Source organism: Alternaria metachromatica (genome assembly GCF_023757995.1).
Source record: "Alternaria metachromatica strain BMP 0045 chromosome Unknown scaffold_5, whole genome shotgun sequence".
Lineage (NCBI taxonomy): Eukaryota > Fungi > Ascomycota > Dothideomycetes > Pleosporales > Pleosporaceae > Alternaria > Alternaria metachromatica.
The window spans coordinates 550038-571455 of NW_026055496.1; the positions used below are offsets into that span (position 1 = coordinate 550038).

The following is a 21418-nucleotide window of genomic DNA, read 5'->3' on the forward strand; positions in this document are numbered from 1 at the left end:
CAACGCCTATATCTTCACAATGTCAACACGCGTCCGTTCCCAGAGCTTGTGCGCGACTGCAACCCCTTTCTCCCTTTCTGCGTCACTGACGACAGCTGGTTGTATTATGACGCGGGCATACGTCCCTGCTGCGCGCCGTTTAGCTAAAGTGCCAGGGTTGACGACCAGTACAGACTCCACGACCTAGTCAGGGTTAGCATGTCGCTCTCTAGTGGGCGAGCCATCTTAGCATACCTTGACTGTGCCTTGAAGCACGCTGGGAGTTATGAGTATGTCAGGCCGTACATTCAGCATTTCGCCCAATTTGAGATAGCTCGTGTCGAGCATGGTGCCCAACGGAAGAAATGGGCTGGGTAACTGTTCCTCCTCCAGCTCTTCACCCTCTTTCCGCTCACTGTTCCGTGCCTCATTCTTCATGACCTTCTCCTCAACTGGCGCGGGCATGAATTGCTGCTTTTCTCTTCCAGTTGGCGGGAAAATGGGCAAGAAACTCCGCTGCTCGAGGACGTTTCGAGCACACCGTTCATAGATATTCGTACTTCGTGCCTTGCCGCCTGCCAGCTCTTCCCTACGTAGCATGTCCAAGATATCGATCGACGACATGCCCACGGTCATTTCATTCATGCTGACAGTCATTGGGTTGGTCACACATTGGACCATCTTTCCTGCAGCGCCCAGGCTAAGCTCTTTTTTGATGAACTTGTCCTGCGGAAACGCAGCATGGTGGTGATGCGCGTCTCGTAAGCTGGGAACCAGAAGAACATTACATGTTGGTACGCGTTTGTTGAAGCTTTGGATGGCGCTCGAGACTTGGTGTCTGAACAGATCAGTCATGGTAGCCTGATCTTGGGTTACATTTGGCGGAGCATCGAAGTCTCCTGACCGAATTTGAGGATGTTCTGCGTCGAGGAATGGGCCCACTAGAATGATAGAGTCCGCGTATGCTTCAGCAGCATTGTCAAGGAAGGTGTGTAATGGGGCAAAGTCGAGATTCTGGTCGGTCGTGTAAGGTCCGGACGCAATCATGATGGTGAGAGGTCGGACATTCTCCGGATCGGAATCGGGCGTGTCAAGATATCTCGCGTTGATGGCATCCAATTCTTCGGGTCTTGTAGCAGGCGGATTCAGCAGTGGAAGTGATAGGACTTCCGACACTACGAATGAGTCACCCGAAGCGTTGGTACCACGCAGAGCAACAATCTGGCCGGGAAAGAAGTCATACGACGATAGCCCTTCTACGTTCAGCGGTACACGTCGGCCTGAGCCATGTCTTCGCGAGCCTTCAAGGACAAGTGATGCCGTGTTGAGTTTGCCTTCGCTTGTGTCGCTTGCAATTCTTCCGACTGCAATGATCTCACTCGGTGACGGGTAATTGGGGTTACCGAAGGCGCTTTCGTCCAGACCCGTTGTGTCCCTGAGTAGGTCACGGAACTCGTCAATCCGATCATCCAAGACTTCAGACGCTTCAGAGAGCTTCATGGCCATGGTGCGGTACGAGAACTTGGACATGTCCGTATTCGCCTTGAGTTTAATGCGAGGTTCTTTCGGTTCTTCTGATGGCGGCTCCGGGATGGCAATTTCGCTTTGCATGAATTGTTCGGTGATGTCGTTTGCGTTCGTACGGGAAGCGAAGTCAAAGACACTGAGTAGGCGTTAGAGCATGTCTGCGGTGTGCACCCAGTATACATACGGACCACCTGGGGCTTCAGCCTTCGGTGTCATGAATCCTCCGGGCGAACTCATCTCGTGAGCCTTGGTGGCCTTGCCTCCCGGTGTCTGGAAGTTGGCTTTGCGCTTTACTGTACTGCCATTGGCGCCGTTCGTTGTGCTTTGACGTGGGGTACCCGGCACGAGTCCTTCTAGTCTGCGTCCAGTCAATGAAGATGTCCTAGATGTCTTTCCACTGTTTAAACATACATGTCATACATGTCCCCACCCTTTGCTCGTGGTGTTGGCTGGCCCCGCTTGACTTCGTTTCTCTGCTGGGCCTTCCCTCTGCTCTCGCGCTCCAATGCATCTTGTATCGTCTTTTTGAAGTCTCGTGCCGTCTTGACGTCCATCTTGCTCTCTTCTCCGCCCATCTTCATGTTGTAGGCCTGCCATTTGAAATCCAGCTCCTCGGGCGAGATAGAATACAGCCGTGACATGGACTGCAGTTCAGCGAGGACATCGGCGGGGAATTGGTCATCCTTGGTGTCGCAGTAGCGCTCGAAGCGCTCGGTGAGTTCGGTCGTAAGGTCGTCCATGTTGTGTCTGACTGTGAGTATTCTGGGTGATGGCCGGGAGAGCACTTTGCGCGTGCGAACTCCGAAGACGCGTCGCGCGTGTCGGTGGGGCTAGCATGGAGGCGGCCTAGGGCGATCGACGTGCATGCAGGGACCGCCATGCTTCCCAAAAAGTTGACCAAGGCTGACACCAACGCCAACACGGCAACAAGGACTTCACCCAAGATACTTGAACAATAACGGTAGACGAGACCAACTTGGGCTGATCAATTACACCCTGAACATAATGTCTGCAATTGGCCCCTTTGCGGAGCCTGCACCCGGCTGCAAGCCCGCCGCTGCCCCTGCCTTGACCGCCGAGCAGCAAACCAAATACGACGAGCTTCTCGCCGATGTCCGCACCTGGGAAACACTGCCCACCACCTCTGCAAAGACTGCCGAGACCTCACCAATCAGCGACGATGAGCGCATGTGGCTCACTCGCGAGTGCCTCCTCCGATACCTGCGTGCCACCAAGTGGAACCTTCCCCAAGCGATACAGCGCCTGCGCTCGACGCTGGTATGGCGTCGTGAGTACGGCACCGACCGCTTCACTGCCGAGTACATCTCAGAGGAGAACGAAACCGGCAAGCAGGTCTTGCTTGGTTTCGACAACGAGGGAAGGCCGTGTCTGTACCTGCTGCCGCAGAACCAGAACACCAAGGAGACACCCAAGCGGGTAGAGCACTTGGTCTACATGCTGGAGCGCACCATAGACTTGCACCCGCCTGGCCAGGAGAGTCTGGCACTGTTGATCGACTTCAGGAACACGGGAGCTGGTGGCACCCCTAGCATGGGCATCGCCAAACAGGTCCTTGACATCTTGCAGAACCACTACCCCGAGCGACTTGGTAGGGCATTGCTCACACACCGTAAGGACCACTCCAATGCCCCACGCATGCACTACTGACATCACAAATAGTCCCATGGTATGTCAATGCCTTCCTCAAGCTCATCAACCCCTTTATCGACCCCGTCACCAAGTCCAAGATCAAGTCGAACGAGCCCCTGCCCAACCACGTGCCCACATCACAGCTCATGAAAGTCTCTGGCGGTGAAGTCGACTTCAAGTACGACCATTCCGTCTACTGGCCTGCGCTTGAGAAGATCTCCACGGAGCGGAGACAACAGAGGAAAGAGAGATGGGAGAAGGCTGGCAAGATCATAGGAGAGAGCGAGATCTACCTGTGGGGAGGAGACGAGCCTAGTCTTGGAAGTGCGACGGCAGAGAAGACCGCGGGCGAAGCTGCAGTGCCCGCAGCAGCTGAGACTACCACTACCGCGTCCAACGGGGGAACAGAGCTTGTTGAGGGTGTTGAGAAGCTGGACATCAAAGAAGGCGAGCCGGTCAAGGCTGTTGCGTGAACGGTTGTTAATATTCTAGACTGACATTTTCCCTATGAGCACTGTATATAATAGACCAATCGACCTCGTCCGACAAGGCAACAGATGGTTGCCCGTACCAAGAGCGTTTCCTTGCCAAGTGAAGTACATGCATCTGGGAATCTCACATCTGACTGACAAAGGGGCGGCAACAAGTGCACACAGATGAGACGGAGCGTCAAGGCGACACGTCGATGGCGTAGTGTCAGACGCACGTGCGCGCAACCTTGCACTAAAAGTGCTCGGACATACAACGCGTCTCCCATCACCGTCCCCGCCTCAACTGTACCGATCGCGCCGCGCACTTCCACCTCCACCTCGACAATCATCAACGAGCCAATCGCGCGCAAAAAACATGAGCGCGACCGAATCACCCTCGGGGACTGATCAAGTCGCATCGTCGGCCGCGCGACGCAAATCCGGACGCGTATCCAAGCGACCAGCCAGATTCGCGCCCGGCGCAAGTCCAACCGGCAGCACGAAGCGCAAGCGCGGCGATGACAACGACAGCGGAGTCGACGCGACAGAGCCGCCGTCTGACGATGAGTCTGAGGAAAGCAGCGAAGACGAGCCAGATGAGGAAGAACTGAAAGAGCGCAGGCGCAGGAACAAGGCCAAGGCTTCTGCGCGCAAACCCGCATCCAAGAAGGCAAAGACGAACGGCGAGAGTGTCAGTCTTGCGATTCGGCCCGCCAGCAATGCGACCAAGAAACCGGCTACCAAGCGGCCGCGAAAGGCGCCTGTGCGCAAGAGCGCGCTGCCCGATGAGACTGAAGGCTTATACGGTACGTGTGCGGGTACGCCGGGAACACGCACAAGCTAACATGCGGCAGCCGATGTGTTTGCCAGCGGAGACCGACTCGAGGATGTCGCTGCACGATGGGTCGCCCGCTTCAACGAGCATGAAGCAAAAGCTGTGGCTGAGATTGTCAACCTGGTGCTGCAAGCTTCGGGCTGCGACCTGCGGATAAATGAAGACGACATAGCAGATCCAGACAATGCGCCAAACCGCGTAGCCGAGATTCAAGAAGAATTCCAGCAGGTAGGCTGCGGTACTTCGCACACGACTCTTCACTTGTTAACACATCGCAGTACGAAGTCACAGAGTACCCGCTGATCGCCAAGGCCAAAGACGGCGGAGGCAATGCTTTCAGGAACGCGCTACAGGGCTTTTTCATCACTCTCATACAAACCGCTGCGCAGTCAGGCCTTCTGTATGAGAGCGCAGAGCTTATCGAGAATATCTCGGTGTGGCTGGGCGCCATGTCCTCGACCGGCAACCGTCCTTTCCGTCACACAAGCACGGTTGCTTCGTTAGCCATCACGACTGCACTAGCCCAAGTTGCCGCCGATCTCGTCGAGAACACAGCAAAGCGCGTTCGTCAAAGCGAAGCGGAAGCCAAGAAGTCTAGAGTCAACAAAGCACGTGTCTCCGCGGCGGACCACGAGATAGAAGAGTACAACCAGAAGCTAGAGTTCGTGGGAGGGCAGCTAGATGATTGGTTCGCCGCAGTCTATGTCCATCGTTATCGCGACGTGGATCCTAAGATTAGAGTCGACAGCGTGGTAGCGCTGGCAGACTGGATCATCGCATACCCCGACAAGTTCTTCGATGGCACGAAACTTCGCTACTTGGGCTGGGTTCTCTCAGATCCAAATCCATCGACACGCATAGAGGTTCTCCACCAGCTCGCGCGGCTCTTCAAAGATGAGAGTAAATTGGCTGGACTGAAGACCTTCACGGAACGTTTTCGACCACGTATTGTCGAGATGGCCACGCACGACGCCGAGGTCAATGTGCGTGCTGCAGCCGTGGACTTGCTCGACATTCTTCGCGAGGCAGGCTTCCTAGAGCCTGATGACATCGATTCCGTCGGTAAACTCATCTTCGATTCCGATGCAAAGGTCCGCAAGGCTGTGGTAGGCTTCTTCGCTGAGAACGTCAACGCCGCATATGAGGCCACCGTAGAAGACATGGGAGGCGAAGAGGCTCTCAATGAAGCCTTGGCGCCAGCCGACGAAGAGGAGGAAGAATACCACAACCCCCGACTGGAATGGCTGAAATTGAAATGCCTCATCGATCAGCTGCTCTCATACGACGAAGACGAGGTTGAGCTCCCTTCACAGATCCAACGCATGTCTCCTGGCACAGAATTGGAGCTGATTGCCAACGGAATTGAGACCCGCTGCTCGCTCGCGGCTCAAGCGCTGTACGACGTTGTTCCAGAAATCCGATCATGGGAGGTTGTAGCTGGCTATCTCCTCTACGACCATTCTCAGACTGCGCAGGACGAGAGCGAAGATCCCGAAATCATGCTTCGCCAAACATGTCGGCTCGAAGAGAAGCATGAGACTGTTCTCCTGGACATTTTGAGTGCTGCGGTCCGTATTCGGCTACAGCGCTTCGCAGACATGCAGAAGGATAAGAAGAAAACCAAGACGCAACGCGAGAGCGATAAAGAAGAGCAGTCAGACATGGCTCGACGACTCTCCTTGCTCATTCCTCAGCTTCTGAAGAAGTTTGGCGCTATACCCGAAACTGCAGCATTGTGTCTTCAGTTGGAGCGTGAGCTGAACCTCGACGTATTTGAGGAATTACGGCAGAATGCAGCTCTCATAACACTGCTTGACGACATCAACAAACAGTTCCTCACTCATCACAACGAGCGCGTCCTTGGAGAAGCTATCAAGTCTATACTTCATGCACAAGAGAGCGAAGATTTACGAGAAACCGTGGATCTTAAGGTGCAAGCGCTTTGGGATGACCTGGTCAACACGTTCGACGCGCTTCGACGAGACAAGGATCTGTCCGTGCGAGGTAATCTTGATGAGAATGTTCTTCGTGGGCTATCCAATGTCGTATTGAAGATGTCGCAACTAGCAGTTGTCTCGAACGCTACTCTGCTTGAACAAATTGTTACTCCTGCAAAGTCGAAAGGCAAGGGGAAGAAAGCCGCCCTGAATACGCCACCTGTCGACTCAGTACTGCAGATAATCGAGCGCGGAATACTGGTCGAAGAGGCAGACGGAGGAGTTGAGGAGGCGGACGACACTCTTGTCAGTCATGCAATCTACTTAATGTTCGGATACTTCATGTGGAAGTGCAAGGCTTGCACTATTCATGTCGAAGAAGGTACCAGCATGCCTGAAGACGAACTCATGGCCTTGGTCGAGCGAAGAGATAATTGCGTCGCATCACTGATGAAAATTATGGAGGGTCGAAAAGGCACATCCGAAGTACGACTAAACGCGACAAACCTTTTCCTAGACATCCACACCATGTTTTGCAACCTTAAGGTCAAGAAGGAAAGGATGGTGAAGACGCCCAAGAAGACGCAGGGTCGCGGTTCACATGCAGCCAACGACGACTGGGAAGCTCTCTGTCGCGACATCGATGGTAACACTACGAAACTCATTCTCCAGATCCTTACGGCCTGGGAGAACTATCTGGCTAAGCTCACCCACAAGCGCTTAGAAGAGCCAGACATCGACGATGAGCCTATCGATCCGGACGACGAGCCTGAGAGTGACGAAGAAGACGCTGCGGACGAGCATGGTGTATCCGAAAAGAAAGTGCGCGCTCTTCTGGTAGACGATCAGTTCTGCCGGTTCGGCGCGCGCATTGTACATGCAATACATGCCGGGGCCCTCGACAGCGATGGTTCAGGCGCAGTGCGCAAGCGTCTCGAGCGTAACAGATTGAAGCTCACATTAAACTGGAGAGAGGTTGTGAATCATCTCGATGCCTCCAAACAGCGCAAAGTCACCAAGAAGATATCAAAGTCGGTTAAGCCGAATGCCGCATCGGCTAAGAGCGCAGAAGTAGTTGAGCTAGATAGCGACGAAGAAGAAGAGCAGGAGCACGAACAGGAGGTCCCTGGTGACGGGATTGAGGATGAAGAGATGGCTGATGGCGATGCCGAGCAGACTAACGGTGTGGAGCCAATTGCGAATGGCGAGGAGGATGCCGAAGTTAATGGTGACGAGGAGAGCATTCTCGGTGATTGAGTATGAATGTGGGTTTACGATTGTTTACTTCGTCTCTTCGAGTTCGTTCTCTACGCACATTTACGGCAAAGCACATTCAGAGGCATGTCCTCTGATGTTTCTTATCGATTTGTTGCTGTATATCACGGCTGCAGCATGGCGCTCCGGCGTTACCATGATATCTAGGTAGGCCGTCCGGCCAATGCTACAAGGGTTATGGCGCTTCCTCTGTACGTAGTTCCAAGGGGCGATTTCATTTCGCTTTGACACGATGAAATAGTTTAGAACAATGATCTCCATCTTGCAAACATGTGATGGCACGATAGCTATTGACTGCTGGTTGGCTGAAGTTTCGATGAGCGCCGCTTCATGCTTCAGTGGCCACTGCGACTTCGCAAGTCCTAGGGATGCATGTCAATGCTTCCAGCCCCAGGCCACGTGAATGCCGCGCATAACCTTAGCTTCCAAGGTTAAGCGACTCCGGGAGTCTGGAACCTCACCACCTCCCGTCCACGATCACCTCTGGTCCGGTGAGTCCGCATCATGCGAGGTCGCCTCCACGAAACCCTACTGATCCGAATGCGCATTTGATATTTCTCATGAGCATCCGTAATGGGGGTAGCGCCAATACGAGCGCTCCGCCCCTGCCTCCGCACATGCAGTGCCAAGCCAGACGTCGTCGAGGAAGACCCAGCTGAGTAGCTCTGGATCAGCCACGCTTTTACTTCATCGCTTCTCTCTTCCCGTTTCGTCTTTCGCAAGTCGGAGTTTTCGCATTCCTTCTCTCGCGTCTTGTCAGATCTGCAGGCTGTGAAGCTTAACAGACACCAAAATAGTCCATGATGCAGATCAGACACTGCAAGCCTCATTCTTGGCACGACAAGCTCAAAGCTGAAGACTTTGCCAGCGCATGCAGTCAGCAGCTTCTTGACTTTGTGTTCATGTTACTTCGCGCGCCTTGCCCACGTTTCGCATCACCTCTGATGTCTTCGCGCGTACAACTGATCTTACGGATCTGGGAAATTCCAAGATTACTCCTGCAGCTGTGGTACAGGAAACCACGACTATCTTCAAGAGATGCGGCAATTCGTCGGCAGCGGAGATCCCAGCTCAAGTCACTAGACCCCGATCCAAGCCATCGGCGACCCAGATCTTGGTAGTCGTACATCTGGATACGAGAAGCTTCGTCTTGGCAGTTGTCAGCCGCTTCCGCACCCCAGGTTTCCCCATGTGGGTACGATGGCCCACGCAGGGCTGAGAAGGTCGAGATCAGTCTCTGGTAGTCTTGCGGCGACTAAACTAGCGAGAGGTCATATGGAAGCCTATCATATCTCTGAGAAAAAGAAAAAGATCCTTGTCCTTCTAGAAGGGGAAGTCCAAGCAGTACGCCGGCACCTTGAACTACACCGCAATAAACATCTTGTGGCAGCCCGCTCCATGTTACTACACTCTTGCCGAACGTCTTGGAAATATCGACGGCGTCCGCCATCGATGTGTTACTGGTCACAAAGGCAGCTGTGATCTGGCTGGAGCATTAGGTAGGCTTCGAGGCCAGTACTCGCTTGACTATCTCCATGATACTGAGGCTAGCAAGCTCAGAGTATTCATCTTAGTGCACTAGTACTATGTCGCTCTGTCCGACTTCGAGAAGCAAGACTACCCTGCAACTTGATGCGAGAAGGTAGCCTCCACGACACATATATAACCAGCCCATCTCCCCACCTTGATTACATTCACACCAGACCTCCAACAGAATTCATCAAACTGGACAATAAAAAATGTCTCGCGTTTCAAGGCTCGCCTCTTTCCTTGCGCTGGCCTCAACGGGTCTAGCTCAACTTCCGAACATCCAGCCGTTCACTGTTACTGGATCTCTGGACGGGTACGTCTGTCACGTTCGGATATGAATTCGATGCTAACATAATGCAGTTGTAATGCTAAGAGCACGGAGTACAATTCCGGTGGTTCAATCTCAGTCAACAATTGGAATATCGAAGTGCCACAGAATCTCATCGTTCAGTTCCCCGTAGTGTGGGCACCATTCCGGGAACTCTGCGATGCAGGAGCCCTTGGCTTCGAAACTACCGTCGTTGGTAACATTGTGGGCGGTAAAGTTATTGCTGGACAGGTTTCAGTCGCCCAACGTTTCGGTCTCGAAGGCAGCCAAGGATATATCTCGGCAATCAACGATGACGGTACGCTTCAGATCGCCAGTGGTCCAACTGTCCGAATCAATGACCCTGATGGTCTATTTGGACCCCAGTATAACTCTCAGAAATACTGGATCGCCGACACAGCTAGTCCGTCGGTAACATCGTTCTCGGGATTTCCTATGTGTATTCCATACTCTGGAAACACCGCCAAGTGCTCGAGCTCGAATCGGCCCAACAGTCAGTCGTTCACGCCCCAAGATCCACTCAGTATGGTTCCATTCAAGGTCGGCGACTTCATTGAGTACTCTGGTCTCAAGGTTGGTGGCAATGAAATCCTCGCTTCGTCGATCGTGTGCATCAGCTTGCACATCACGACACAAGCTAGCGAGAGTGTACCCAACTACATTCGCGTTGAGGATTTCCTTATTGGCGTTCCTGACAACTCACCGAATGTGGAGTTTGCCGATATCCGCGTGATCGGTTTCCTGTCCAGCTGCTCTGGCGCTATAGTCACTATCAGTGCTATTGACGTTGACCCTTGCACGGGCAAGGAGACATATCGCCCCATCGGCACAGCCACTCCAAAGCAAGAGACTCGTTGTAAATGGGAGGCTCGCATTGCTTCGCCAGCTCAAGCCCCCTTCACCCGCGAGTACCGCATTACGACCAACACACCGGTCAAGGAGACCAAGGACGGTATCAAGGCTGGTCAGTTCATTGCAGCTGTTAGCGAATGGATCTTCCCTGAGGTCGATGTGCCTGGAACCAACCCGCCAGCCTACCCATTCAACGATATCCGGGGATTGGTTCAGGGTGACTTCCTTGATGGCAAACAGTACGGACCTCTGTCACCGTTCCCAGGTCCCAGCCCGCCATCGCCATCCAAGATCTGCAGTCCCGCAGACATCCCAGACCCCAACGCAACCCCTTCGGCTACTCCCTCAGCTACTCCTTCGCCCAACCCCAACCCAGATGAGCCAGCTACACCACAGACTGCCCCAATTGCCTCTATCGCAAGCTTTGCGTCTGCTCTGCGCGTCGGCACTAGTGTAACACTCTTGGGTTCCAACACCGCTGAGGGCCTCAAAGACACTGATCTGAACTTCAGCTGGACCAAGACCGCGCCTTCCTCGGCGACCGTTAGCATCACCAACGCCAACAGCCCCAGCGCCACATTCCTCGCACCCAAAGTGACAACCGAGACATCCTTTACCTTCGAACTCACCGTCACCTCCAAGACCGACGCCACAAAGACCAGCAAGGCAACCGTCACTGTCAAGATAAACCCCACCTTGGCTGACACCGTCACCCTGGACACGTACACCTGGGAGTCGAAGCAATCCGGCAGCATCACTGCGACATGTACCTCAAATGTGAAGAACGGAGATAACAAGGTCATGACGCTGCTTCTCAACGGTACCATAAAGCGGACTATGGTAGCGGTGAACGGAAGTCCAGGTAAATGGACATACAGTGCTAGGGATACCGCGAGACCGAACAACTTGAAGTGTGTGAGTGATTTGAAGGGAGAGAGTGCGGTGAGGCAGGGTACTGCGACGACGAGAAGAAGGAGAGCTGTCGTTTGGTAGAGGATGATTGATGCATGTAACGATTTACGAATGTTCAATGAGTACGCGAACCTTTTGTTCTTGGCACACGCATGACTGTCTGTGAAGGCTACATCGCTGTTCAGCTCTCGGCACCGGGCTGAGGTTGTGATTTCATGCTTATCTTTCTTGCCAATCACGTCTTGCTGCCTCCGCCCCCATGGCTGAGCCCTGAAGCCTTCTCTGCCTCTGCACCTGACATGCTTATAAGGCCCAGCATGCCCCGCTGGTGGTTTTCGCAATATTGCGCTTGACCCCTCCACATCGCTTCTCAGCCTTGTTAGCTATGGAGTGCAAAAGTGAAAACATTGGAAACGCCATCCCTGATATCGCTGGTGTTGGGGTGAGTTCTTATTCGACGAACATGACGCTTGTTCTTATTCTTTTGAGATCATTCTAGCCTTTGCAATTCTAGCCGGCTTATCTTTGGTATTTGCAGGCATAGGCTACTGTGCAACTCTGCAAGCAAGATGGAAGCACCCCGACGCCTCAGACAATCTAATGTCTGGAAATGATCGGAAAAAGAAACAAATGCAGTTCTTCCGTTTGCGGAGACTTGAACTCACAGAGAAGGTTCTTGGATCAATTAGCGAAGTTCAGCTATTCAACGGTAATAAATTCCCCGTAACTGCTGATGTAGTTGCGCAGTTGATAATCTGAGCAGGGATCGCGCTCCTCATTGCTGCAATAGTCCAGAGGAACAGCCTAAGCCTTTATCATCTTCATGTAGTTTACGACACTGTCAATTTTACAGCGTAAGTGAACGTCACCCCGTATTTCTCTCTCACTGAATGTCGGCAGCGTGTCATTTACGGCCTCGATATTTGTCTTCTGGCTTTCTCGAAAGATCCAAAAGCAGAACGGCGACAACAGGCATCGGAACAATACCCGACGAGAATCTCCACAGATACGGCGTTTACCCTGGATGAAGTTTCTTGTATCCAATGCGCTGTGGATCACCGTCTTTTGCATACTCTATCTGGTCTTTGCGGTCGTTTTCGGTAAAGCCTTGGGAAGATGGGATGTCAATGAATTTGGCTTTTGCTACCGCGACTGGGGTATCACAAGTTCAGTCCAACCACATCCTGAGGCCGATCATATATACGTTAGCATCACCTGCTTGTACATGTTCAGCTTACTATATGCAAGCCTCCTAGAGTCGCATAAAACCACGCTTTTTGCTGGCACATTCTGGCCTCTCCCCTTTCGAGAGGTGTACAACGCATATGTTGGCGGCATGGCTTTGTACGAGACGAAGGTCAATAGGGCGATCGGAGCTTTCTTGACCAAGTGCATCCGCCTCTTCCCAGTCTTGATAAGAACCGAGATCACAGGGATATCTTCAAGAATGCCTTCGCCTTCGATTTTCGTTCTCTACAACTTATCAACAGAACTGGGGTTAGTGCTTGTTCCCCTGTTTCAATTCTTGCTTCATTTGTACATGGTATGGGCGATTCGGTCTGGAAACCGCATGTACCTCCAGGGCGAATCCGAAGACACCTGGGGATTTGGCCAGGTCATAGCGCTTGTTCAAATCCTCCCAATACTGAAGGGCTTTACGAAGGACTACATAGGTAAGACCGCCATAAGGAATTTGCACATTTGCTGATACAGACAGAGTATCGGAAAGAGACAGCGAAGTGGAACCAAGAAAATGGCGAAAGCGGAGGTACTAGACTTACTATAGGAATATGTGACCTTGAGAGCAGTGGATAATAATGCCGGGCCCCAAGTGGAAGTTATGCCAGAGAACTACTCTCATGTAGCGAACGGAGACAATGCCGAAATTATCTAGAGAGGAGATTAAGGGGTGGATGGAAACTTCGATAGCGTACATCTAGTCTCAACTGCGAACCGTGAAAGTGTTGCTGTCTTCAACACTTTACGCTGAGATACCCTTTCTGGCAGTGCTGTTTATAGCAACGTGGAAATTTGGTGCTCTAGAGGAGTCATAGCTGTTGGCACCGCCCCTCATAGTCATCCAGGAAATCGTGACTGTAATCAACGCTTCCCAACATTTTGCCTGACCTGGCGATGTGACCCACGGGTAATGGACGGGAAGAAGACGCCTCGAAAAGAACTCAACCGTGGATCGCATACAGCTTTCGACAGAATGCGAAAGTATTGCCTTTTGCGGGTATCTCAGGGGCTGGCGGGACGATCCAGGGTATTATTGCGGGAGCTTGTGTGGTGTGGATGTCTAGCGTGAACAACAAGACATGTCAACACCTCACGCCGTCTACTCACTCACCCACGATATGGCGACTGCAATCAATGGATACTGTGGAATCTGCTCGTTATGGTAGTATCGTGAAGTACCGTTCCATGGGAGGCAGGTCGGCGACATGACTGCGAGATGCGTCATGCCGCTGTCGTACCGTGGAATTGTTGACATCGAGGCTGCAATGGCTCGTCTCTACACCCAGGTTTCGCAGCAGTGATCAATGTTTTCTTCAAAACTTGCTCTATACGGCGTGTTCGTGCATGCGCGACTGAAAACTCTTTAAGTTGAGTCAGGCGTGAACGGGCGAAGTATATCTTTGTATCGTGGTGCCGCGGGTGGTAGAGGGCGATGGATGGCATCGGTCCTTTTAGCGACCGCGAAAAGTCCGCCGCAATCCATAGTTTTTCATCTAAACTGCCTTGTCAGGAAGTCGCCACGACAAATGGTGTGTAGTACAGAGACGGTATAGGAGTAGGTGGAGCGGCCCAGGTGTCGAAGGATGCGGATTGCCACTGTGGCGCCGTCATGCGTGGCTCACAAGGCACCGGAACGCCAAACCGTCCTCTGTAATTTCCATGGATTTCTGCTATGATCGACGGATAATCTCAGAACCTGCTCAATTGGGAGACATGAAGTGGAATCTTTCTGGTATACGGTACATCAGCTTAGTGAGTCGGTGGCCTTATGACACCAACGCTTGTGAGGTCGGACGTGAGACAGGCTTGTCGCGTGGAGAATTGACCACGGATGCATTGCCGGGCGGTGAAAACGTTCCCGCACAAAAACAAACCATACATCAAGTCGAGATGTCCGTTGACACGGGCTGCCTTGACCTCTGCGTGGTGTTATTTTGAGTTTGGCGTATTCAGGTACGATGCTTCCAGCTCTTCCGGGTGGACTGAGGACGCTGACGCCAGCGTGTAGGTAACGGGGCTAGGGGGGTCCGCCGCACCACGCCCTGTGGGACTGTGACGGCGAAGGGATCCAGTGTGGGCCTCGGATGTGATCGTGATAACAGTGCGATCGTGTCTGTGGCCGCGATTAAGAGTATTTTGCTGTGGGCCTATTTCGGAAATGCTTGCGGGTGCGGGATCGGCCATGTCGAGCTCGCAAGACCAGACGAAAAGCGATAACGAGCGTACTGCGTATTCGGACCGGAGTGAGGTACGCCCGAGAATAGACAGGCAGCAGGCTTTCCAAGGTTCTCTCGTGGCAAGTGTGGCGTTTCGAGAGCATGACCAGAACTGAGCCACAGAAACGTGGTCAAGAGAAGCACAGTGCGAGCAGCGCCTGAGGGCCTCTGCGCGTCCTGAGACGACGCCTCTCCTCTCCCACACCTCCCTAATGAGCACCATGACCCAATGAGTCTCTTCTCGTCCTTTATTATCGAGCCCGTTGTGCGCCATGCACGCCGCTTCTCAGGCGTTGGCGAGGCGAGCCATGACGGAGCTCGGTCTCTGGCATGTGACAATCACGACTCTGCGTCTGCGGCAGTGCCACGGCGGGAGCACGAAACGGACGCGGGCTCCGTGAGCGCACGTGAAAGAAACAGCACCGAAGCCCTGGGCGACGGGTTCCGACGTTACTCGTCGTTCTCGCAGCGGCCTCGCAGCGCGGTTGTTGACGAGGAGCAGAGCCATGACGATCTGCCAATAGACACCCCAGTCGACATGTCCGCGAATCCATCCCGCTCCCTCGCTGATCAGTTCCGGCACCTCGAGGTCGACTCGTCACGCTCGACCACGACTGCACCGTCGCCCTCGTCGCTCCGTCCCGCCAGCACCCCCAGCCAGCATGCCAGCGCCATGGCTGAGCTGCTCCCCGCTGACGATGGCATGGCCCATCTCCGCGAGCGCATCCACGAGATCCGCGCCCTGAGCATCTCCGACCAGGAGCGCGCCCGCATGATCCACAACCTCATGACGGAGAAGTACAACCACATGCGCCCGACGTCCCCCGCGAGCTTCATCTCACACGACCGCCCCTTCACCCCGACCTCCGGCCAGTCCCTCTTCTCCGACGTCCATGCGTCATCGCCCTACTCGTCCACCACAGACGTGACCCCCGAGATCTCGTACAATCTGCGCGAGGGCGACACGAACCCCACGTATCGGCCCCATCACGACCACGGCGCAGAGCACGGCGAAGACGACGAGGAGGACAGCGCCGAGGGGGAGCTTGTGCTCGGCTGCCAGCATTACAAGCGCAACGTCAAAGTGCAATGCTTCGAGTGCCGCCGCTGGTACACGTGCCGACACTGCCACGATGCAGTCGAGGACCACAACCTGAACAGGAAGCTGACACAGAACATGCTGTGTATGGCATGCGGTACGCCCCAACCAGCAGCCGAGGTGTGCAAGAACTGTGAGACGGAAGCCGCATGCTACTATTGTGACATTTGCAAGCTCTGGGATAACAACAGCAAGAAGAAGATCTACCACTGCCCAGACTGTGGTATCTGCCGGCGAGGAGAAGGTCTGGGCAAAGACTTCTATCACTGCAAGGTACGTCCTGCTTTAGACGCACTTTGGACTAGACTGATTGTGTGCAGAGTTGCAATGTTTGCATATCTATCTCTCACGCGACCTCGCACAAGTGCCTCCCGCGTGCCACCGAGGGCGACTGTCCAATCTGCGGCGACCATCTCTTCACTTCGTCTACTGCTGTCGTGTCAATGCCTTGCGGCCACTATCTTCACAAAGGGTGCTACAACCTCTACATGCAGACTGCGTACAAATGCCCAATTTGCAAAAAGAGTGCTGTGTGTATGGATCTGCAGTGGCAGAAGTTGACTCAAGCAATTGAGGGTCAGCCCATGCCAGAGCAGTTCGCAAACACACGGGCAGTTGTCCAGTGCAACGACTGTTCAGCAAAGTCTTCTGTCAAATATCACTGGCTTGGCAACCAATGCGGTACATGCGACTCTTACAACACCAACGAGCTCCGCATTCTGAACGGGCCAGAGAGTGAAGAAGCTGCCAATGCGATACTAGACGCCGACCTTGATTCAGGCTCGAGATCGCCTGTGAGCGTCAGCTCGCCCTCCTCCCAAGCACCACTTCGTTCGCCTCGGTACTATTTTCAACCAGATGAGCCTGAAGAGACATGGCTACCAGGTCAGCTGCCCTCTTTCCCTTTCCAGATGCCGCAGTTTCCTGGCAGACCGCGCATGCCGCAGATGCCTCAGATGCCACAATTTCCATCTCTACCGCAGTTCCCACCGCTGCCAAACTTCCCACAGATACCGCAATTTCCACAAATGCCTCAGATGCCTCAAATGCCTGATGCTGCACAGCAAATGCTTGAACGCGTGCGCCAATCCTTCGATGCTTATCTCAACCCAACGGGAGATATTCGAGCTGAAGATGTGCCCTTCATCGATCTCAGCAACGACGACCGCGCCGAACGTCCCGCGACAGATGGTACCACGGTTAAGGAACCGTCACTCCCGCAGTACGTTCTAGAGCGGTTCACGCAGTCGCTCGTGCGCTTCAGGAACGATTTGAATCCGGCTTTATTCGAAGAAATCCCGACATTGGATCTTTCGCAAGATCGTGATCCCGAAGGATTGCAGTTCTGGGGTGAAGATGGTGGGCGGCTGAATCGCTTCGTTGCCGGCGATGAAGACGATGAGGATGACGAAGATGAAGAGAGTAGCAGCGATGAAAGCGAACACCACGAAGATGAAGACGACGATGAGGATGATCTTGATGTTACCAAAAAGCGTGGTAAGGAATTCGACCTGCCAGGTCATGTGTAAGGAGTTTGCGGAGCGGGCGTTCTGGGAAGGCAAAAGGATGTTCTACGAATATTGCTTTGGTGCGGGCCTGAATAACAACCTAAAAATTCACTAAAAGCCATTTTATAAAGCAACAGATACCCAAATAGAAACACTTTGTTATTGAGCCAAACGCATCATGGTGTTCCAGTTACTCCAGAGCTTGCACAAGCCTCGACTCACGTGCGCCATGGTCCGTGCTCGACGCGCTAAGTAAGCGGGCACACTGGCGGCATCCGATTTTCGAATATCGTGACTTTTCGACCTCCAAGCCTCAAACTCGCATCCTCATCGTCGACTAACCCCCGCAGCGAGAACCTCTGTCAGTATGTATTGCGCTCCCAGTCTGTGTTCAAATCACTCGATTTACGCACTAGTCGCGAATCGCAATCCCAGCTGGTTGCTGTAATGAGCATTTGCTAACACATTCTCCCTCCAGAAATGGCCCCAACCACCAAGTCCGCCGGCAAGAAGTCTGCCGGAAAGACCGGCCGCAGCGCCATCGCCGACGTCGTCGCCCGCGAATACACCATCCACCTCCACAAGCGCGTATGTTGATTCAGTTTTGTGAAGTCCACAGATGGTCTCGCGGAACCTTGGGTGGGTGCTCGACCAGGCCGATCACACTGGCTTGAGCATCTACCTTTGGTTACGCAGGCATTGGGCGGAAGACTGAGGAGAACATAAGGCTAATACATTGGGTATAGGTTCATGGCGTCAGCTTCAAGAAGAGGGCCCCCAAGGCCGTCAAGGAGATCCGCGCTTTCGCTAAGCAGGCTATGGTACGTGCTATGGAAGAACCACTGACCCATGTCACGCGCGCTCCGTGCGTGTGCTGTCATGGTGTCGTCAACCGTACAAACTCAGGCTAATTGTCTCGATGTAGGGCACCAACGACGTCCGCCTAGACCCCCAGCTCAACAAGAAGGTCTGGGAGTCCGGTATCAAGGGCGTTCCTTTCCGTCTCCGTGTCCGCATCTCCCGTAAGCGTAACGACGAGGAGGGCGCCAAGGAGAAGCTCTACTCCTACGTTCAGGCCGTCAACGTCAAGGACCCCAAGGGTCTCCACACCCAGATTGTTGAGGATGCTTAGAGGAACCCCGCGAATAAGTGGGAAGGATGATGTGCATATCAAAAGCATGGCGTTCCGGCGGGTTGTGCTGAGTAGCTACTATGGATATCTAGAGCGAAAGGCTGGTGAAATGATACTTCAATGACAGATCATGCCCCGCCACGTTTGATGGACTTGGAGACTTGAACCACTCTAATTGCCTGTTGCCAAAATGAGTGATGCGTTCGACATAAAATGCTCGCGATGGACAAAGTCTTACCATAACTGACAGCAACGCAGACATTGCCTAGATAATGCCAACTTGTTCACTACTGCGCACAGGAGGTAAGCTTGATAGTATAGTAGTGAGCTGCCACATGCAGGTCATGTTCGGCTTCTCGCGCTTTCCCAGAAAGTACCTTGCATAAGCGGCTCTACGTAGCTCGGCCCTGGGGGGAGCCGAACATTAGGTGCTTACCAAAGCCTTGGATACTGCTCGGCATGTTAGTTGCTCCAATAATTTCTCAGCAGACGATATAGATAAAGCATATAGAGCGACTTCCAACATGCACTTTGTATATTCTCGACCTTCATCAATCATCCCCGGTTGACGTCAGACACTCGTCTTACCCCCGCCTGTAACACGCGAACCACCAACTTTCACAACCCAACTATCGCACCACATAACCATATCCTATCCTGAAGAACGACCGCGAACATGGTAAACTTCAACATAGCTTACACCTCCCGTATCAATCCAGCCGGCGCAACACCGGTCCTCAACCAAGCACAAATCTGGGCCGGCCTACAGCGCAAGATCCGTTTCGCCCAAGAATTCGTCCCTGTAATTGAGAGCTGCGACGTACTCGAAGAAAAAGATGGTGTAGTAACCCGGGATGTCAAGTTCAAGAAGGGAATGGGGCCCAAAGACCAGGCCAAGGAAGTTGTCAGGAGCTACTGGCCGAGTTGGGTAAGCACAAATCGTTCGCAAAGTCGACGTTTTTGGCTGATGATGTTTCAAGGTCGATTTCGAACAGGAGGATGGAACGCATATTCGCAATATCGTCTCTGATGGCCCGTCTGGCGAGATCGAGGACTTGAACATGACGTATATGTTTGAGTTTGTTGTGCCGCATGTGCAGGAGGGGACTCCGGAGGCGGAGAAGGAGATTCAAAAGTTCAAGGGTGTAAGTACTTACTCTTCCGTCGGGACTGCGCACATGAGATGTGCTGAGGTTCGGTTAGTTGCTGACGAAGTGACAGATGGCAAAGAAAGCGGTCGAGAGCAGTATTGATGCTATTCGAGAGATGGTCAAGGACGGGAGGATCAAGGAGTGAAGTCGCTTGTAGGCTCATGGAGAGGCTGTATCTGCACCTGGGTAATCAAACGATTCCACATACTGAAGAATTATTTTTTACTACGACTAGCCAGCAAGCGATAGTGTTGTGCAAAAGCGATGTCCGCTGCATCGCGCGATCCCCACATGTACGACGAAACAACAAATCTCTCTGTCCATTTGTCCTGCTTTAGAGCCTTCATAGCCATCTCTCTGTTGCTCTCAGTGCGAAATAACTGAGCCAATTGCACAATACCTGGTAACATGCGCTTTTCGACAAACTCATCTAACAGGCCCTCCTGTTCACATAGCGCCATCATCAGCACGTTGTATATGAACCTGGAAGATAACGAGATACTGTACGTTTCCGCTACCTTTCTCAACCCAGCATCGACGATGATCGGTCTCGCCCTAGAACCGTGAAGTGAGTCATCTATATGGCGACCAGTGTTGAGGTAATCGAGACCTCTCATGAGGATGCGTCGCATTTCGCTGAGAACGTGGAAGTCTGAAGTTCTGTCACACGCTCGGCAGGTACACTCAAAGCGCAGTATGCGGTGACGCTCGTCCCTAGTTCTGTAATCAAAGTCTGGTTCGTAACAAAAGAGTATCTCGGCGCCGGCTTCGATGTCACGGGTGGCGTAGCTGATTATGGAGTCGTCGGGTTGAGCGTCATCTGGGATCTTGCAGTTGGGAAGGCAAGAATGATTGAATCGAGAATGCAGTAAGAAGAAGCCATGCGCCTTGTCAGGCTGTGCGGGGATAGTGAAGGAGTTTTCTGAAAAAGCCCTCTCCGTGGTTGAAAAAATGCCGTCGCCATTGTCTCGAACAATGAGGAACTGGGCTTTCTCTGTCTTTGACAGTGCGTAGTAGGCGGCGAGCACATCTCTTTCCTCGATCATCCAGTGGGGCTTCCGGATGACGAAGAGAGGCTTTTTTTGTAGGATCTTTTCTCCTTTGAGGATCTTTCGCGTGGCAAATACACCCCATCCTTTTCCAGGTGAGACACCGAGTCTGAAAGGAGCATCGCTGGGGACTTGGATGCTGTGGTAGGCTGCCCAGGTGATGCTGAGGTTAGGCCATGCTCGGCGACGCGAATTCGGTTCGACTTACGGTGGTCAGCAATATTCTGGTGTGAATCCATGGCTCTCGATCATATCTTAGCTCTGCAATGGCGGAAAATGTGAATTACAGTTTGAAGAAGTAGCCGGATAAAACCTGTCAATGATATGCTGTGCCACAAGCGAATCTGCTGCGAAACGATTGGCAGCTTTGTAACGAACAGGCGGCAAGGCACGCATCATGCAAGGAGCCCCTTGATGGATCACTCCATTGTCTCTGGCTTAATACTGCATTCTGATGTATTTAGTACAGGCCTCTCAACATCTCGCGTCGACGTAAGGTTGCATCTGGCGCAGATGCAAGCCATCAGATGTCTCGCATATATCCGACGGGCTGCCTGGTAAGGCGTTCAGCTGTGACCAAGCTGTCCAGTAGTCTGATTGAGACCACCATCGGCCACTTGGTCGCTCGATCGAATCATGACAGATGTGTGTCTTGACGATAATGAGAACATCAAGTTGTGTGAAGCCGTATAACATCTTTAGATACTGCTTTGTTTGGGTGTAAATGGT

The 21418-nt window shown here is 53.0% G+C and overlaps 7 protein-coding genes across 7 annotated transcripts; 6 read left to right on the forward strand and 1 right to left on the reverse strand.

Moving 5' to 3' along the window:
* Positions 1–6: 6 nt before the first annotated feature.
* J4E83_003124 (uncharacterized protein) lies at positions 7–2246 on the reverse strand (the record flags this gene model as incomplete). Its single annotated transcript, XM_049330063.1, has 4 exons — positions 7–183; positions 235–1642; positions 1691–1864; positions 1918–2246. The coding sequence occupies 4 exons, from the start codon at positions 2244–2246 to the stop codon at positions 7–9; spliced, it is 2088 nt and encodes a 695-aa protein (XP_049190559.1).
* A 265-nt stretch (positions 2247–2511) lies between these two features.
* J4E83_003125 (uncharacterized protein) lies at positions 2512–3629 on the forward strand (the record flags this gene model as incomplete). Its single annotated transcript, XM_049330064.1, has 2 exons — positions 2512–3136; positions 3187–3629. 2 exons carry the CDS (start codon positions 2512–2514, stop codon positions 3627–3629), a joined length of 1068 nt encoding a protein of 355 aa, XP_049190560.1.
* A 373-nt stretch (positions 3630–4002) lies between these two features.
* On the forward strand, positions 4003–7655 carry J4E83_003126 (uncharacterized protein; the record flags this gene model as incomplete). Its single annotated transcript, XM_049330065.1, has 3 exons — positions 4003–4432; positions 4481–4689; positions 4740–7655. 3 exons carry the CDS (start codon positions 4003–4005, stop codon positions 7653–7655), a joined length of 3555 nt encoding a protein of 1184 aa, XP_049190561.1.
* Positions 7656–9412: 1757 nt separating this feature from the next.
* J4E83_003127 (uncharacterized protein) lies at positions 9413–11376 on the forward strand (the record flags this gene model as incomplete). The annotated part of the gene is made up of 2 exons (XM_049330066.1): positions 9413–9516; positions 9564–11376. The coding sequence occupies 2 exons, from the start codon at positions 9413–9415 to the stop codon at positions 11374–11376; spliced, it is 1917 nt and encodes a 638-aa protein (XP_049190562.1).
* Positions 11377–14979: 3603 nt separating this feature from the next.
* J4E83_003128 (uncharacterized protein) lies at positions 14980–17378 on the forward strand (the record flags this gene model as incomplete). Its single annotated transcript, XM_049330067.1, has 3 exons — positions 14980–16122; positions 16170–16734; positions 16969–17378. The coding sequence occupies 3 exons, from the start codon at positions 14980–14982 to the stop codon at positions 17376–17378; spliced, it is 2118 nt and encodes a 705-aa protein (XP_049190563.1).
* A 459-nt stretch (positions 17379–17837) lies between these two features.
* Positions 17838–18489, forward strand: RPL31 (60S ribosomal protein L31; the record flags this gene model as incomplete). Its single annotated transcript, XM_049330068.1, has 3 exons — positions 17838–17945; positions 18104–18178; positions 18283–18489. The coding sequence occupies 3 exons, from the start codon at positions 17838–17840 to the stop codon at positions 18487–18489; spliced, it is 390 nt and encodes a 129-aa protein (XP_049190564.1).
* A 676-nt stretch (positions 18490–19165) lies between these two features.
* Positions 19166–19785, forward strand: J4E83_003130 (uncharacterized protein; the record flags this gene model as incomplete). The annotated part of the gene is made up of 3 exons (XM_049330069.1): positions 19166–19417; positions 19470–19634; positions 19711–19785. 3 exons carry the CDS (start codon positions 19166–19168, stop codon positions 19783–19785), a joined length of 492 nt encoding a protein of 163 aa, XP_049190565.1.
* Between the last annotated feature and the right edge of the window lie 1633 nt (positions 19786–21418).